This window comes from Anabrus simplex, chromosome 7 (genome assembly GCF_040414725.1).
Source record: "Anabrus simplex isolate iqAnaSimp1 chromosome 7, ASM4041472v1, whole genome shotgun sequence".
Taxonomy (NCBI): Eukaryota; Metazoa; Arthropoda; class Insecta; order Orthoptera; family Tettigoniidae; genus Anabrus; species Anabrus simplex.
Genome location: NC_090271.1, coordinates 219,255,745 through 219,274,567, shown reverse-complemented (window position 1 = coordinate 219,274,567; position 18,823 = coordinate 219,255,745). Strand labels below are relative to the sequence as shown.

General features: G+C 37.4%; 1 protein-coding gene and 1 long non-coding RNA gene across 6 annotated transcripts in view; one reads left to right on the top strand and one right to left on the bottom strand.

Moving 5' to 3' along the window:
• Nucleotides 1-18,823, bottom strand: part of LOC136877479 (protein nessun dorma) — a 206,844-nt gene that overhangs the window by 27,417 nt on the left and 160,604 nt on the right. For all 5 annotated transcript variants that reach the window (XM_067151559.2, XM_067151562.2, XM_067151558.2 and 2 more), the window contains exon 9: nucleotides 11,379-11,512. In XM_067151559.2, the coding sequence (XP_067007660.2) occupies nucleotides 11,379-11,512 (134 nt within the window). The remainder of the gene's footprint in view (nucleotides 1-11,378; nucleotides 11,513-18,823) is intronic.
• On the top strand, nucleotides 401-1,892 carry LOC137501486 (uncharacterized). The gene is made up of 3 exons (XR_011018566.1): nucleotides 401-738; nucleotides 1,059-1,217; nucleotides 1,505-1,892. It is a non-coding gene; the product is annotated as an uncharacterized lncRNA (long non-coding RNA).

The window sequence follows — 18,823 nt, the reverse complement described above, 5'->3', positions numbered from 1 at the left end:
TTAACAGAGATTTTCAGCGGGAACAGACAGGCTCACCACATTACGGAAATTGAGTCGTAATTCCTATATTTGAAGGTTTTACAGGAAAGTAAAAGGATGGAAATCAGTGCCAGAGTTTTACAAAGCCATAGGTACATCAAAGTCTATTAATATATAATCGAATAAATAACTACGTGGGAGGCCGACTGCCGTGAGAAAATATTTCGAGGCCACATGCCAATCTCAAGTTGTTTCCCGGGACTTCCCAGCGCGTCGCGTGGGTTCCTGGATTCTATAAGAGCAGAGAAAGGTGGAAGGAGGTGTTCAGTCCATGATAAGATCGCTGTCCGTGCGCGTCGCGTCTCTGCTGATATTCGCGCCAGAAACCTTTGTCTAAGACAAAGATTGTGACTAATAAGGGGGCTGTCACACAGGCTCGATCGAACGACTGCGATCAACCGACTAAGAAAACAAACCTACAGAGGGCAGTGGCACCAGTCACACAGCATCGATCGTCAGCGATCAACTACGAGCGATGAAGATCGACTGGTTTGTGAAAACAAACGTGTCCGTTTTTCAGTCGCAGTCGTTCGATGATGGCGGACGCAACATAGTCATCTGTTGATGAAATCGAAACATTAATTTGCTTAGTGTATGAAAACAAAGTGGTGTATAATCCTAGACTCCCTGGATATAGTAATAGGGAGACCGTGAATTTTGTATGGCATTCTATAGCGTCGAGAACTGGGACAAAAACTGGTAAGTAATTATTATATTTTTACGATTATCTTATGAATAGTGTTATCTTAGATTATTTATTGATAAAATATATTATACGGAATAGATTGGTAAAAAAAGTTATACTAGGAGAACTAGTAATTATCATTCTTGTAACTTAATTGAAGAAATGTTTGGAAAACATAAGCAGTGCTTTCCTAACCTCCATCTCGTACCGGTACCTAATGAAATGAATAGGCCTACCATTGTTCGCTTTAATGACAAATAAGTGTAGGCCTATGCCATAAGTAGGTCTAACATGTCTATTTTCTTTGTCACAATATTCTGATTCATTGTTTCAGGAAAAAGTTGTGCCAAAACAAGGCAAATTCTGAAGGCTGGATATCGAACTTGGAGAGATAACATCCTCCCTCTCCTCCCAGGTTCTGCTGTACAGAAAACATAAAATGGGTCTACTTCAATGCTCTCAACTTTCTGGAACTCTTCATTGCTGGAAAAAGGTACAATTCTGTAATATTTATTTTTAAAAGTAGGCCTACACTACAGACCAGTGTTATAGTTGTGAAAGAGTGAGGGGAAGATTCAGTCTGTAGGCCATAAGTTCCACCCATCTGTTCATTAATTTATCAGATATAACTGAAAGTAATATAATATAATCCAACCTAACAATCATCTTACTAAAATAATTATTGAAAGTAACAATTTCTTAAGCAGAAGGCTTGTGTCCAGACTAAAATATAGCTCCAATTTAGAAGAATTGCATTAATATGTTGTTCATTTTTTTCAGTTCTGTAACAAACACATCTATGGAAGTGGCACCTGATGTGTGAGAGCTTTTTCACCAAGCTGAAATAGAGGAGGAGGAAGCAGAAATAATTTGTGTTGGAGGGGTCTTACTCCTACAGATCAGAAATTACTGAAGGGACTTCAACTTCCAGTCCAGTGGCTTCTGCTTCCACAAACAGCTCTGCCAGCAGTTAAAAATAAAAGAAACAGAAATGTGAAAGTGACAGTGATGTTAAGTGAATATTTAGAAAAGATACTGAAAACTGAAAAGAAAATGTAATCAGTGTTATTTTTAGTGTCTTTGTGATGACATGGAAAGAATGAGTGTACTAGGTCGAAGGGTTTTCAAAGTTAAAATTCAGGAACTGTTGTATACAGTGTTAGATCAAGAAAGAATCAAATAAAATTTATGTTCTTGAGAAATGTTCTACTTTTTTAATTAAATCAGTTTTTGTTATACTTATCTATCAATATTTATTTGAATCCTCAGTGAGTTATGTGTATTAACACCTGATGGGAAAGAACCTTAACTCCAATTTTTTAAATTATTAGCATTATTACAACATCTTAATTTGTATATTTTATGTGGTAGAACATGTATGGTTTACAAGGAAAGGAGTATTTTGAAATACATGTAGTAGGTCCCTTCTGTGTGTATGTAGTAAGCAGTTGTACAGCACAGGTTGGTCTGAAACCAGACCGGCGTATTGATAGTTCTGTCCAAGAGCTGACTTCCATCTTTTGGTACCTATACTGTTGATCACAACTGCAAACTCATTGCATTAGGTATGTACAGCACAGGTGGTCTGAAACCAGACCAGTGTAAAGACATGAGTAGTTTTGTCCAGGAGCTAACTGTCTTCTTACAGAATACTGTTGAACACAACTGCAAGCTCATTGCATTGGGTTTACTGCATCTATATTCAATGTTGCCTACTATACCGCCATCCTGGAAGAATACACATCCTAAATACCTATTTGAAATTATCTACCTGTTCCAATTTTGTATTTTCAACCTGACATTCAGTTCTACTACTCTTTCCTACTGCCATCACTTTAGAATTGAAACGACTAATTTTCATGTCATATTCATTGCATCCTTTTAGAAGTTGCAAGATATTAGATTGCACAGTTTCAATAGACCAAGTCGTTTGCATAGGACAAAATTCTTACTAGAGTTATACCTGACAGAATCCCTCCCTGCCACCTTATACCTTTGTAACTTAGGTAGCCTTTATCTCCTCATTCCAAGTACTCTCCTGCCATTGGTACCTGTCTGCACCAGCAATTGCTACTTTCATGTCTGTTACCGTACTTATAATTTATTAATAACATATAGGCCTACAGGGGGCATCAAGGTAGACCGATTATTTTATTTCTTGTGCTGTAGATCCATATAAACAATGAAAAACAAAGATTTGTAACTATTTTGACAGGTGTTTCTACCAAAGTTTTGTAGATTTTAATCTACAACATAAAAAAACTGTATTTTGTGGGATGTGATATTAAGGGGATATGATGGCAGAACATGTACATATTTATAAAAAGTATATCCATATGACAGTTACATGCTTGTAACAAAAGGTTGAGTAGATTAATTACCCTGTAAGTCAATCCAAGATCTTAAAAGACCCATACACCCTACTCTGTCAAACATTAATTTATATAATTGGTATTTACAAACAGTTTTGACAGGCAATGTAAGATATAGCAAAATTAAATCATTTACCACCTGAGCAACAGGCCTAAATAACATTTTACTGTAGATGGCAATAGTATTTAGTTGTTAGAAAGGCACACTCTTCACTTCTAAAAATAGAAGGCAAGGTGCTTGTTATTAGCACCTATTATTTTTTGCAGTGTTTGGTTCTCATTTTGGGTTAAATTGAAGGCAAAGTTTTCATTTTCCTTGAACTGATTCATAAGGAAAGTATTTCAGGATGGATAGATAGGCTTGGTAGTGTTCATATCAGTAAAGAAGTTACATATGAACAATACACAGAAAGGCAAAATCAACATTGAGGTAAGAAAGAGAGTCCTACCAGACCTTTGCGGAAAAAGTTGTTACTCTGTACCAAGGAGTTTACCAGTAACTTGGATGGAAGTGCAGGATTTATATTAATTGGTTTATTATCGTCAAGTGAGCAATTAGAGCAGCTTGCCAGTGCGAAGTTTGGGGGGACAGTACTTTATGCTTAGTGATGAGGGTAATAAACAAGACCTTGTGTGTAATTTACATGTAGTTGTGACAAGTATCAGTCTATTACACTGCCAACTTATTAGAACAATATTCCAGAAGCTTTTCCTATAGTTATTAAGCTAGTGTAGAGCACTAGCCTCACCTGAACTCCTCAAGAAATGTACACATATGTGAATACACAGAACCCCAAAGAGAATTTACTTTGGAAGAGATGACCATAGACAACCTTTCTTCACAGCCATTTGGTAAAATTAGCTGCTTTTGAAGCTGCTGTAGTCTTCAATGATATAAATTAAGACAGGATTGTCATTCTTGCAAAGTTTGGATATCGACCTGGATTCTTTGCACAAAACACAGTAGGCCTACAGAAATTCAGCAACATCTTTGTCATGAAAGCAATATGATACTATTCTGAACATGGCACAATAACAAAGAAGAGGAGAGGCAACAAGAGATTTGCAGAGGATCATGAGGGAGAGAAACAGTGTAAGGAACTCCAATACTTTTATCATTTTCACAATATTCAGAGCATATGTGCATTTTTTTTCTTTCAAAATTATTTACAGGATTGTAATGAAACTTGACACATTATTTCTACATTAGGTAATGTAAATTTTGACTGGAAGCATTTCTTGATATGTCTATTGTTTTGGTAGGTGGGATCTCGCCAAGTGGTATGGAAAAAAAAAGCTGTTAACCTCCATCTAATAAACACCTCAAAATATCATTTGAAAAGACAGTAATTATGTTCCAAGATCCAGCATCATTAAAACAAATAAGCATAAATGGTATTAGTCTTATAGTTGAAGTACAATGAGCCACTGTTGTGAGGCTTTTGTTGGAACTTTCACCCTGTCAAGAATTCTGGCTGTAGTGCTCTATGAATGGCATCACATATAATAGGAACAAATCCACTGATGTATTGTGAGCAATCCTAAATCTGTATGAGTCACCAATGTCCAGAAACCTGTAGGCCTAAATAAATATATTTCCACTGGTCATTGTAGCACCTTCAAATTATGAATTCAAATTGATGTAGGTAGCTACATAACCGTTTTCAGTCCTTTTTTATCAATACTTTATTAGAATCCTACAGAATGCAAAGAAATGTACCTGCCACTAATCCTTTATTTGATATATTTTGCCACGGACATACAGTAGTTGTTTCGGAGGTGAACATCACTTCTGACTTTAAACCTAAAAAAATCGTTGTGAATATTGAATTTAACGATAGTGTCAGCCTTTCCTCAGAACTTATACTTTTCCTGTAATTTGTTTGCCTGATATTTATTAGTGACTACATTTTTTCCTCTAATTCCTTATACCGTAATTATTGATGAACATTCGGTACTAGTTCCTGAATTTTTCTTCGTCATTCCACAACGAAGGCACACTTTAGTGGAATTCTCCATGGCTCTTTACCTTGTCCACTGCGATCGTCTGGTTCTTTCCTTTCTCCTAATATATTCATAGGTTAGAATCATATTTCCACCCGAATTATCGCTTTCACAACACATTCTTTTTCTTCCGTAAATATGAATACGTCTGTAGCCTGTACGGTACTGGGCGGGAGTATCAGCTGTTTCCGTGCAGTCGATCCCTCTCGATCGATGAGCAGTGTGACAAGGTAAATGAATTTAGTCGTTAGTACTCGATGCCAGTTGGTCGCTCTTGATCGTTCGATGCCCTGTGTGACAGCGGGCTTAGTGTTGTGGCGATAATTTGATTCAGTAGCTTCGAGATTTGTAAAATTCCCAGTAGCAATGTAAGTAAATGATCATATGTAGACGTGTGCAGTGAGACCGCGAGTGTTTTAGTATTTGACGCAAAGAGTGCTACCTGTGTAGACTTTCATTATGAGGCGATGAGAGAGGACTGGCGACGGGCGAAGAAACGCCAATAACAATAAGCTAAGATAGTTGGTATTATTCCGGTCAGATGTAGAAGACTAGATTAGTGGAGCAGGAATAGTAAAGTCAGTTTCGAGATTCCAGATATCCAGGACTGATTCCCATGTCAAAGGGAATAAATAGATCGGGAGGTGGTGTGCTGTGAATAAACTGAGTCTTTCATTTTAGTGAAGAGCGGTGAGGTGTGCAGGAGACTGGTGTTACGAACTGTCGTCCACGACCCCAAGAAGACGACCAACGGGCCACCCAGGCGGAAGAAGACGTCATGAACATGGAACACTGGAAGACTGGACCTAAGGGATCGATCTGGGACAACGCTGCCGCCATGACTGCTTAAGCATTCACAGTCAACCCGGACGGTGAGGAAGAGGTCTCCAAGATGATAGATAAGTGAACTATAATTAATATATATGTGTAGGGTCGGGGGGGTTGTTATGCAGAAATATGGTGATTAATTTGTAACTAGTAAGGGATATGATTACGGCCCATTAGGCCATTTATTGAGATGTTTTCTTTATATATCCTAGGGTAAGGCATATACATTTATTTTATAGAAGACATGGATTAAGGTAGCTTATGTGATAGTATTGCTGTGTACATAGTCGTAGGGAAACTTAATTACGAACTTAGATCAATGTTTCTTAGTGCCTAGCATCAGACGATAGCTGCTTGTATTTATGGGTTATTAATGATAGAGTACCATTATGTTGGGAAGGGAATCTGTCTGCATAATGTAGAGCACGCATGCGGCCTGGATTTAATTGTTTACTTCGTGTTTGTATTGAGTTTGATTGACTGTGAGTGTAATGAAACTACACCGTAGGCTATGTCACGTATATTTGCGACCCCTCATACTCTGCCTAGTAACCCTAGACTTGAGGGTTAATAGGAACACGTCGCATTGGGTTGACGGCGAGGTTGATGTGTATAACAGAGTGTAATACTCCATATGGTATAATCGAGACCCAGGGTGGTCTGTCACGGGTGTTGGACAGTTAAAGAAATGTATGTGATTCCTCACTCATTATGTGGCGATCTTCGTAATGAGTAGAAAAAAGGTTGAAGCAAGAGCAGAGCTCTGCACGCTTGGAAACTAGACTATGTTTTTATTTTTTTTGTTGTTGTGAGGGTGTGTTTCACGGCCGAGTCTTGGAGGTCGTTTCCCCTGTCCGCACAGCAGGGAGCCTCGCCGCCATTTTTAAAAGGACGGTGGTTTAAGGAATTCTTTCTCGCAGGCGAGACAGGCATGCGACGGCGGTTTCATTCATTCATTCTTTCTTTCTCTCTTACTTTCTTTATTTTGTTTGTTAATTGTGTGTGTTAGGTAGTAACTGGGCACTAAGGAAACTAGCTTAATCAGTACATTTTGTAAATATAACGTTTGTTTTAATGGACCTTGGTTCATATCCATAAAATATATATTTCATGCGAGATTAGAAAGGATATGCCTGTAGTTGTAGGTTCAAATTTTGTTGTGTGCATTTTCCCAAATATGAGTGGGGACCTTTTTTTTTGTGGCTTTATTTCTGCAGGACAATTTCTCACCCTGGCATCATATACTCTATTTGTAGGTACAGCGATGCTGTTCCGTGTAAGGACACATTTGTTTCTTTGGTTCACTTATCGTCTTCCGCACGACATCAACCAGCTAGTGTATATTTTTTTGATGTTTATCTTCGGATTTATGATGTGAGCCTTTGGGGCATCCATTTTAGCACTATTAGTGCAATCAATTGTAATATAAAAGAAAAGAAAATGTTGGTTTAAGAATACACAACTTAGGCTCAAAATGTTAGTAAATGCGTTTGTGTTCCTCATTTCGTAAGCATACGTATAGAACAATTTTTTTTTAATCTCCCTACTCTCGTTCGCAAGAACCCTGTAAACGACCTTTTCCTGCCGACTGCAGTTGGGCTGGCGCATTCATCAAATAACAGGTAAGAAGGTAAGATCGACCATGCAGTGTTGTTTATGCCCTATAGGGTACAATACAGCTATGGCTAAATACCGTATTTCACGGCATAATCGTCGCCACCGCGTAATCGTTGCATCCTTTAATTTCAATACAAAAATCGGACTTTAAACCTTTAATTACATAATCGTCGCACGTCCAAATTTTGTTCACTAATCTGGTTAAAAGGTAAATGGAACTGCAACGTAAGTTGCACATGAATGCGCAATTTAAATACGTGTATGGTTTATGGGCAATTTGGCAACACAGTCACGTTTGCGACATGTTGCACAACGTATAAATAAATAATACCGGTATATGTACGACGCATGGCTTACCGGTAGACTATCGGCAGTTTGACAACGTGGTCGCGAGACAGTGTACTATTTATTCACCACCTGCATATTATGCTTACCGGTAGGCTATCGGCAGTTTGACAACGTGGTCGCGAGACAGTGTACTATTTATTCACCACCTACATATTATGAGTTCCCATTTGAAATACGTAAGGGTGTAAGTTATCGCTTATCGGCAACGTCGCCAGGAAATACCGGCTAGGTAGGTTGAATGGACCTCGAACCAGCCCTCAGATACAGGTAAAATTCCCTGACCCGGCCGTGAATTGAACCCGAGGCCTCCATGTAAGAGGCAAGCACGCTACCCCTACACCATGGGCCCAGCTCCTGTGTTATTGCGCACGAAGTGAAATCCAAGACGATAACGCAGATTTCCACGGAATTATTCAGCCGAATTCTTTACGATGTCTCAGTTGTCATCGCTACACTCTTATCTTACTACTACGTCACAAGTGTCTGGGCATGGGATGAAAACTTTTATCCAAGCAGTTAAGATAATTATTATCCAATGCTATTAAAGTTTTATTTTATAAACTCGTCAGTAATGTAATGTAAAATCATCAATAACTGGGAAGAAATATTAACCTAATTACCGTATGTTTAAAAGAAATTGAAAAAAATGAATGTTTGTTACTGACGTCTCGGAATACAGTCAACTATACAGTAGATCTACACCGCGCTAGCTAGAGCTCCGGTTTGCGAGCTTTGCGCAAGCGCAGTAGTGTGTCGCAACCAACGAGCTAAACTGATAAATTGTTGCATGCTTCCTTGCTGCCTAACAGTATTGGCTGCTCTGGAATGGACAGATCACAGATGCATTTATTTGTTTCAGATTTACGTGATTACTGTAGACATGTGTGCGTGAGAATTTAAGTTTTTAATTTGTGTTTTGGGTGTTTGCAGAAATAATTTGTTTTAATAGTGAACAATTACGGAAAGTCATTTATATCGCAAAACATTAACGTGTGAAGCATTTATAAGCGATTATGGGTAAATATAGAAACTATTCTGCAGGCTTCAAGCTAAGCGTAAATGCCTTCGCTGAACAGCACGGGAACAGAGCTGCAGAAAGAAAATTTTCTGTGAGTGAAAAGTTGGTGCGTGACTGGCGGAAAGTAAAAAACAAGCTAAAAAGCACAAACCCTTCTAGACGCGTGTTTAGAGGTCCTAAAACAGGGAAGTTTCCTATAATTGACGAAGAAGTGTTTAGGTACGTCAGTGAAATACGTAACAATGGCTGCAGTGTATCATATGAAATGTTACAAATTAAGGGACAGGAGGTAGCGCGCAAACACAACATACCGGTAACTCAGTTTAAGGCGACTCGTGGGTGGATTAAGGGGTTCATGCGACGACACAATCTGTCAGTGCGAAGGAGAACAACACTAAGCCAAAAGTTGCCTGCTGATTACACGGACAAGATTGTAAATTTTCACCGATTTGTCATACGTTTGCGCAAGGAAACTTCGTACTTGCTTTCTCAAATCGGTAATGCCGATCAGACTCCAATCTTTTTTGATATGCCTAGCAACAGCACTATTGCGCTACACGGAGTGTATTAATGAAAACCAGCGGTAGTGAGAAGTTGCGATGCACGGCAATGCTAGCCATTACAGCTGACGGGAGAAAGTTGCCGCCTTACATCATTTTCAAGAGGAAAACGATGCCTAAGAATATACAGTTTCCCCGTGGAATTCATGTACGAGTGCAAGCAAAGGGTTGAATGGACGTAGAACTCATGCTGGACTGGGTTAAAACTGTGTGGAATAGAAGACCTGGTGCACTACTAAAACAACCAGCTCTGCTTGTTTTAGATAGTTTCCGAGGTCACCTCATGAACGAAGTGAAGCAAATTCTCACTACAAATAAGACACGACAGATAGTCATTCCTGGTGGCCTAACATCTGCTTTGCAGCCACTAGACGTATGTGTTAATAAACCCTTTAAAGACCACTTACGTCGATTTTATAACGAGTGGATGATGACGGGCGATCAGCAATTGACGCCCGCCGGAAATATCAGGCGTCCACCCTTGGACTTGTTATGCTCGTGGGTGAAGAAGAGTTGGGATCTTATACCACCTGAACTAGTCTCCAAGAGCTTCAAAAGGACTGGGATTTCGAATGCACTAGACGGTTCCGAAGATGACGCAGTGTGGCAGGGAGACAAAGAATCTGATACTGGTATTAACAGAGGCGAGGATGGCGCATCAGATAGCGAAACCTGCGATAGCGACACCGAAGATTTGGAATAAATTGCGTACCGGTAAGTCCGCATTTCACAACAAAGCGATAATTTTTTGCAAGTGTAATATTTTAACTTTAATAGTCAAATTAATGACAAATTAACTTAATACGTTCATTTTTATTTTCAGGTTGGAAAAACGTTCGCCGAATTGTTGCGAAAAATTATGAATTTTGTTTTAGACTATTTTAATTATTTTGATGTATAAACGCGAGTATTACGTGCATCTTAAATTTGTATCAAATACAATTTAGTTATAAATACATTTTTTGAGTAATACAAATACTGGTATTAAATATTCATCGTATAATGGTCGCACCCTACAATTTTTTTTTGAAAATTTTGGTATAAAAAGTGCGACGATTATGCCGTGAAATACGGTAGGTATCCTTTAAAAAACAGTCTTCGATTCTGATAATCTTTGGTGACACCTGGACTTTGAAGGATGGTGGAATTAAAAATTAGAAGCCTCTGAAACATAACACTGACATCATCTAGAGGAAAGAACCTGTGTACAGAAAATGACTGCTACAGATGTGCTAGACCAAGTTAGCAAGGCAAGAAAGCTGAATAACCAGATCCAGAAGAGGCCATCTTGGCAGAAGCATAGATTGCAACATGGCATGCAGAGAACCGATGTACCAAAGAGTAAAATAAGCAGAAAACAGCTTTGTAATAGGTCAAGAAACTTTTATGAAGATATTCTTAGTTGGTACATGAATGAAATACTAAGAAGGGATACCTAAGATAGATCCACTTACAGGAGACCCATCATAGGGACTGAATACACACGACAATATCAGTGAAATGCAGATTTTTAAGAAAAGTTATTAGTAGATATGGGAAATATAGGCACGAATAGGTTAGAATGCAAACATATCTGAACAAGGCGCAAGTGTAATCTGGCTGCTCTACAGTTATGCTGGTGAGTTGCATAAATTTTAGGGGTTGTGATAGTTAAGATCGCTAATATTTATGCAAATCTCACTGAAGAACCATTGTGAGGGTACATGACACTTGCGCCTTGTTCAAATATGTTTGCATTCTAACCTATTTGTGCTTATAACTCCCATCTCTAGTTATTAAGTACTAGTAGGGTACAATGTTTTGTTAGAAGTTGTTGAACAGTACAGAAATTAATTTATAATATCCAATGAATAGTAGTTCTCACACTGGAGGAATTAGTGAATGCATGCATATAAAGAATACTTTACTTGGCTAGCAGTTCAACAGAACCAGTTTCATTTTGTAGGTCTTCAGTTTGTTTGATTCTCCGAATTTCTAAACCATATGATGCACATTTGGTGATATTACAATCCTTCATTGAAAGACAGGACTTCTCAGAAGCCTGGAAAAAGGAAAGAAAACATGTCAGTTATGTGAGAAACAAACAAAATGTGACAAACCATTAAATTTATAATCTTCTTAACACTTTAAATGACATGACAAACTTCACAAATACATCAAAGCAATGCTGAAGGTACAGTTCCGTGCAAATTAATCGGAACAATGGACTTTTTCCCCCCGTTATTTTCCCAAGGGTTAGCAACAGTGTGCTACACATGACTTATTCTTAATTCCCGTGCTCTCTACATACTATTTGCACTGTTATTCAGTGTTGTTTAATTTGTGTGGTGATTGTTGTGGATAAAAGTTGTATTTATTTCGAAGTGAGTCATTTTGGAAGATTTTTGAGGTGGAAGTAATACCTATTTCTTCAATGGATACAACTCCCAGGAAGCATGGTGCGATTATAGCATTATCTCGAAATATGTCTTTGACACGAAGAGAGTTAGCTACTAAATTTCGGAAGATTCGGGACCTCAGAAGTGTGAAAAATAATATTCACGTGTATAATTTGAAATTTTAATAATGCGTTGTTAACATGATGCGCAATAAATTAACAAGCTGAACGTGATTACCCCTCACACTATGAATATAAATTAATTATTCAGCGATACAAACAAACTGGATCAATTTCAATGATGAAAACTGGGAACTGTGGCAGGAAAAACAAAACAACGCCAACTGATGACAATTTCCTCCTCAGGAGAAGTAAATTAAACCCAAGGCTAACTGCTGTGGACTTGACAAATGAATTGGGGGAAAAGGGGAGTGAATTTACAAATTTATAATGTTTGCCGTTGACTGCTGTTAGCTGGAAGGAAAGCCTGCAAACCTGTAAAGAAACATTTCAACAGGAGAAACGCACAAGAAATGTCTTTGGTAGGCACATAGTCATCAGGACTCGACAATAGAACACTGGAAGACAGTTCTTTTCTCTAATGAGAGTTATTTTCAAGCACAGGGGTGGAGAATTCAATATGTGCGCCAAGCGAATAATGAGGCAACAACTTCACATCATTTGCAACAGACCATAAAACACCCCGTGCAGAAGATGTTTTGGGGGTGTTTCACACATGAAGGATTGGGACCCTTAGTACCAGTTGAAATGATGATGAAATCTGACCAGTACATGCAAATACTGCAAAAATGATTTGCTCCAGAAGAGGTTTCCAGACAGTGATGGAATTGTTCAGCAAGATCTGACTCCTTGCTATTCTTCAAAGAAAGTGAAAGAAATTTTCAGTGAGAACAATATCGATGTTTCAGAGTGGCCAGGGAACTCTCCTGATGTAAATCCTATAGAAAACTTGAGGGCTATTTGCAAAAGGAGACTCACAAAACTTTACTGTTCCACCAAAGTACGCAGAGTCTCTAATTGAAGTGTGGTTTCAAGATGATGAACTGAAAAAAATGTGCTCCAAGTTTGTGGAATCAATGTCAAATCGTGTGAAAGAACTTATAAAACACAAAGAAGGACACATTAGCTATTAGAAGGTATTCAAGTTATGTATTATGTAAATAAATGAAAAATGTGTACTTTATTTTATGTTCTGATTAATTCGCGCAGGACTGTACTGGTCGTGAAGAGACTTAAGGGTTGTAGCCTTAATATTCAGCCAGAAAAAATACAAATAAAATATCATAAAATAAACTATTAGAACACAAGCTTGTTGATGAATACCGTATACACATTTTGATCATATCGCCAAGATATTTCTAACCTTATCAACTATCGTAACTTTTTTCATGATATTATGCAGCTTACCTGAGTAATATTAAAAGTCAACTTCCAGATCATACAAAAACAAAAAGTCTAGTTTGGAACATTTTTAACCTTCAACTGCTTCTCTCATCAACCACTACTAGCACTGATGTTGGGAAGTAAGAATCTTGATAGGAATGACTAGTATTACAAGACTATTAAGTGATGAATTTCGTAGCCTGCTTGGTTCTGTATTGACTTAATTTTTTAAATACAATTCTTAGAAGAATATATTGGTCCAGCTGTTCAATACAATTCTAATGAAAACCGCTAAAGCTAACGGGTTAGTACACTCATAAAAATCAGTAAGACTAGAACATGTTTCGATGATGATTGATGATGATGATGATGATGATGATGCTTGTTATAAGGGGCCTAACATTGAAGGTCATTGAAGTACACATTTCAACCTTCAGTTAGTCTACATGGGAACAACTTGCAATATCCAGAGCAAGATACAGTAGAAGTCCGCTATAACGAGTACGGCATATAACGAGAACCGCGCTATAACGACACTTGTTGCCTGTCCCTTCAAAATTCCTATACAAAACTGTGTATTATCCTTTGGTTACAGCGAGAGTCCAATCACTGACGCATCCTTTATTACGAGCGATTAAGCGCGCGTGCAATTTTTCCATTAACAATATTTATGCAACCCAGCTAGTATATTGCATGCGATCGATTACCTTCACCATCGTTTCCTCGCTATGTCCCCTAGCCAGTTCTCTCATCGACATTCAAAGGCGACGTCGGAGTAGATTAGTAATACCCGTCGACTGCCGTTCCATAAGCAAAATTCGAAAAAAAAAAGGGAACACGTTTTCGTAATAAATGCGTAAATAACATGTCCGATAACAGTTGTTAACACGTTAAAAGTAAAGGCTGACTAAACGATCGCTTAATTTTAATGCTAAATACTGCAATTTAGTAAGAATGGGATTCACTCTATATATGGGGGAGTGCGTGATTGATTTCAGAGGTTAGTTTATATTTTCTTGCGTCTGGTTAAATTACGGAAAGGCTATTATCATGTAAATTTATAGCAAGAAGATTATTTCTCTACTGGCGCTTGAAGTATGTTTTCATCATACGTATAGTACGGTTAAGTTACGATAAAGTCAAATAAATATGAAAGTTTATTTGTTCCACCTTTTCAATATATAAAAAGAATTTTAAAAAAGAATTAAAAGTGTAGGGACATGTTTCGCTCTTTAATTAAGAGCATCATCAGCCTATATCTCAAACTGAAAGGTAAATAATCAGGTACCTGATTGTAATTAAATTAAATATAAATGTGAAGATGATGTTACAAATGGTGAGCGAAATGGTTGACAATAGTTTAAAGATTAAAATATGGATAGTCGTAAAATTTATACACCCTTCTGAAAGTCCTTGTTTAAATATAGCAAATAGGTGTCCTGTGGAGGTTGAGGGTGTAATGGAAAACTAATAGATCCTAAACAGATTGATTAACACATTAATGAATAAAATGTAGCTGACAATTCCAAATGGTGCATTAACACATTGCTCACTTCAAGTGAAGTCTAAGGTAAATTGCTAAGTTGAAACAAGAAGAGTAGCAGAGAAAATTTAACAGTGTTAAATATTTCGAACGTTGGGGATAAATCAGAGTGGAGTTCAGATCCAATTCTTAAAATTTATAGCATAAAGACGCTTCTGTGGTCCATTTTAAGTGAGGTTTATAATATTATGTGAAGAAATAAAATTGTAGTCCTCCAGAAGTCCGAGAGAAGAAGGGTGCTTGATGGTAAGCGGCTTGTCAAATGGTAGTTGGAAGGAGTAACTTGTGTAGAACTGAAAGAGAAATTAGGATTGAAGTCTGAATCAAAAGGAGAATTGTGTGTTAAAGAAAGGATTTTAAAGAAAGGAGAGTTTAAAGAGAAAATGAAGTGTCTAGATTGCTTACCTTTTTAGTAATATTGAAATAGGTTGGCTTAAAGAAGAGTTGAAGAGAAAATGTTGTTCGTAATTTAATTTATTTTCGATTGTAATAGTATTAAATGGTTGCTATGGTAGCGATGAAATGACTGATATTTAAGTTGCTAGTGTAGCAGAATGAAGTGAGATTAAAGGAGGAGAGGGTTGAAGCAGTGCTAAGTTTGTGTGCTGTTGGCTGTGGCGGGTAGCGGGAAAATGAGATTAAATCTTAGAATAAAATAAAGAGAAACGATAATCAGTATCAAGAGGAATTCGTATAAAAATGATCTAGTTTAAAGTCGATCTTTTTATGTATTGAAAAGGTGGAACAAATAAACTTTCATATTTATTTGACTTTATTGTACATTTCAATATGGACCAAAATATGAGAATCATAACATGTAATGTAAGTTACGATAGGTGACTGAATAAGAAAACTGAAACGTTTGCTACAAAATGCAATCAATCATCTTCGGTACGGTATAGTTTTCTAGCTGTGTGCAATTGCGAGCTCTCTCGTCGACATTCAAAAGCGATATTAGAGTCTGTTAGTAATGTCCGTCGACTGCTGTTCTCTAAAGAAAATTCAAAATGAAAGAGAATAACACGCTTTCGTAGTAAATGCGTAGGCTATATAACGTGGCTGATAGCAGTTGATAACTCGTTAAAAAATAAAGGCAGAAGTAAACGATGTCTTAATTTTAATGTTATATACCGAAATTTAAGAATGTGATACACCTCAAGATATGGCAGAGTACATCATTGATTTCAGAGAATAGTTCATACTTTCTCGCGTGTAGTTAAATTTCGGAAAGGCTAATCCCATGTAAATTTTAGCGAGGAGGTTATAATTTCCCTATATGCGTTTGAAATATACATATACGGTTAGGTTAGGTGACGCCGTTTGAAGAAGAAAACTGAATTGTTTGCCACAGAAGCCTCGGGAGTGATACCGTATTCCTCCGAATCCAAAACAACGTTTTTTCTCAGAATATCATGCGAAAAATCAAGGGTTGTCATGTATTCGCGGCGTAACATTAATGAACGCCACTGGCAACTACCACGGTAACCACGCTGCTTCTTTTCACCCCACCGCCCCAACCCCGCACAGACACAGAACTCGTTGACAATAAACGACCGCCTTATTATATATCGCTAGCCGCGGAAACTGGTTGTACAGTGCCTCTGTGTAACGTCACTGGATTTCGATAAATAGTGAAAAGAGAATGACGTTCTATTAGCCTCTACAAAAACGTTTCTCAAATCTGCAGAATGGCATCAAAACATACAAGCCTTCTAATTCTTAGAAAAACCGGCTAATCATTGTTAGGGTTATAACTTGTCTGTTGTACCTGACGCTTAGTAAAACTGTTTTATAGACAGCAGGATGGCAGCAATATTTTCGTGATGGATAGTCGTATTGTGAAGATACATGGAACAGGTATAGCCGGCAAATTTTCAGCAGGTTCTCATCGATATTATGATGCCAATTTTAAGTTAATGGTTACTAAACACTTGGAAATGTAGAATAATTGTACAGCCGCAAGAAAATACGGCATAGGCCTAACTAAAGCCAAAATTCGGCGTTAGCGTGAAGACAAAGATAGCTAAAAAAATGCGTACTGTATGGTACAAGAAATGCATTCAGTGATCTGCAACAAGGACGCTTTTAAGAAATCGAAGATGAAACTGTGAGGTATGTGCATGAAAAACGCAAGGGCGGAATGGGCATACCACGGCGCAAAAAACTCGTTCACTGACCTTCAACATTCGCGATTAGGCCTAACATCGCTAGCAACTGAAGCTGGCCTAACCCAGCAAGCGAGATGTGCGTGTAGAGGTAGCCGGTTATATCTGATGCAGTGTAAAAGTAACAGTTTTATAGACAGCAAAAATATTTTCCTGATGGATCGTCGTATTGTAGAGACGCAAGGAATAGGTATTTCCGGCAAAGTTTCAACGAGTTATTTTCGGTATTATGGTGCCAATTATAAGTTAACGGTTATTAAACCCGTCTAAGGTTAAGTTATGAGTAGGTTCCCACCTTCCAATACTTATCAATTTGTATATAATAGGTTTATTAATTACATAATATAAACCATATAATCTCTAGTACATGTTTCGTTCCGATTATGGAACATCTTCAGCTAAAATTTGACAAAATGGCAAGACAATTAAAACACATCGATGTTATGATGATACAAAAGCTAAAAGATATGATAAAATGGCACGAAGATTAAAACATATAATTATGATGATGAAATAAAGTTCATTCATGTTGGTTAAAAATTCAACAAGTCAGTGTTCAAATGACGAAGTAAAAATGGCGATAAGGTTCTTCTTCATGTTGGAGACGTGTACATTTTGTTAATCTTGAAGATAAATTGGAGAAATACAAGATTTTCTTAATGTGCCAATTCTTATATCGGATAAACAGGCCGTAATTTCTTAGTAAGATATCAAGAACATATTAATGCCGAAAAACATAGGAAGTACTCGGCCATGAGTCTTCACATGACCGAATATAAACACAGTTTTACATCGATAGAAAGGGACTTAACCATTCTACGAACGCTAAACAAAGGCAAATTAATGAATATTCTTGAAAATATCTATATTGAAATTGATCAGAAACGAAATTCCAACCAGAATGTTAACGAAATTATGGAAAATATAAATATATTATTAGAAGAGGCTACCAAATTAGATTCATCTAGAAAAACTATCAAAAAGAATCCCAACAAACAACCAACACACCTCCTTCCGATTAGCTCCACCCTACACAATAGTCCCCCTACTTTTCCTTCCGTTTCCCCTAGCCTATCACAGCGCCACTCCTCAGTTAGCTCCACCCTACACAACTCACTCGCTCTCCCCGTCACGTCACTTACCTCTCCTTCCAATACTCCCCACCCACCGCAAGTGCCTTACACACGTACACAGGACTCAGTCAGTTAACAACACGACATAGAGGATGTCAAATACGACACGACTGACTATAAGGTAATCAACTCCATTATCCTTCATTCTCGCGAACATACATTTTTAACAAGGTTTTCTCCTTAAAATATCCTCTATTTTACTCATTCTTTTCTCGTTTCAGACTCATTTCAATAAACTAACCACAACTGAACTTCAACTACGGTTATTTTATCAAGAGTTCCCCCGATAAATATACATTAAGAAAATCTTGTATTTCTCCAATTTACCTTCAAGATTAACAAAATGTACACGTCTCCAACATGAAGAAGAACCTTATCGCCGTTTTTACTTCGTCATTTGAACACTGACTTGTTGAATTTTTAACCAACATGAATGAACTTTATTTCATCATCATAATTATATGTTTTAATCTTCGTGCCATTTTATCATATCTTTTAGCTTTTGTATCATCATAACATCAATGTGTTTTAATTGTCTTGCCATTTTGTCAAATTTTAGCTGAAGATGTTCCATAATCGGAACGAAACATGTACTAGAGATTATATGGTTTATATTATGTAATTAATAAACCTATTATATACAAATTGATAAGTATTGGAAGGTGGGAACCTACTCATAACTTAACCTTAGTTGTGTTGAGCCAATATGGAATAAATATGAGATTTATAA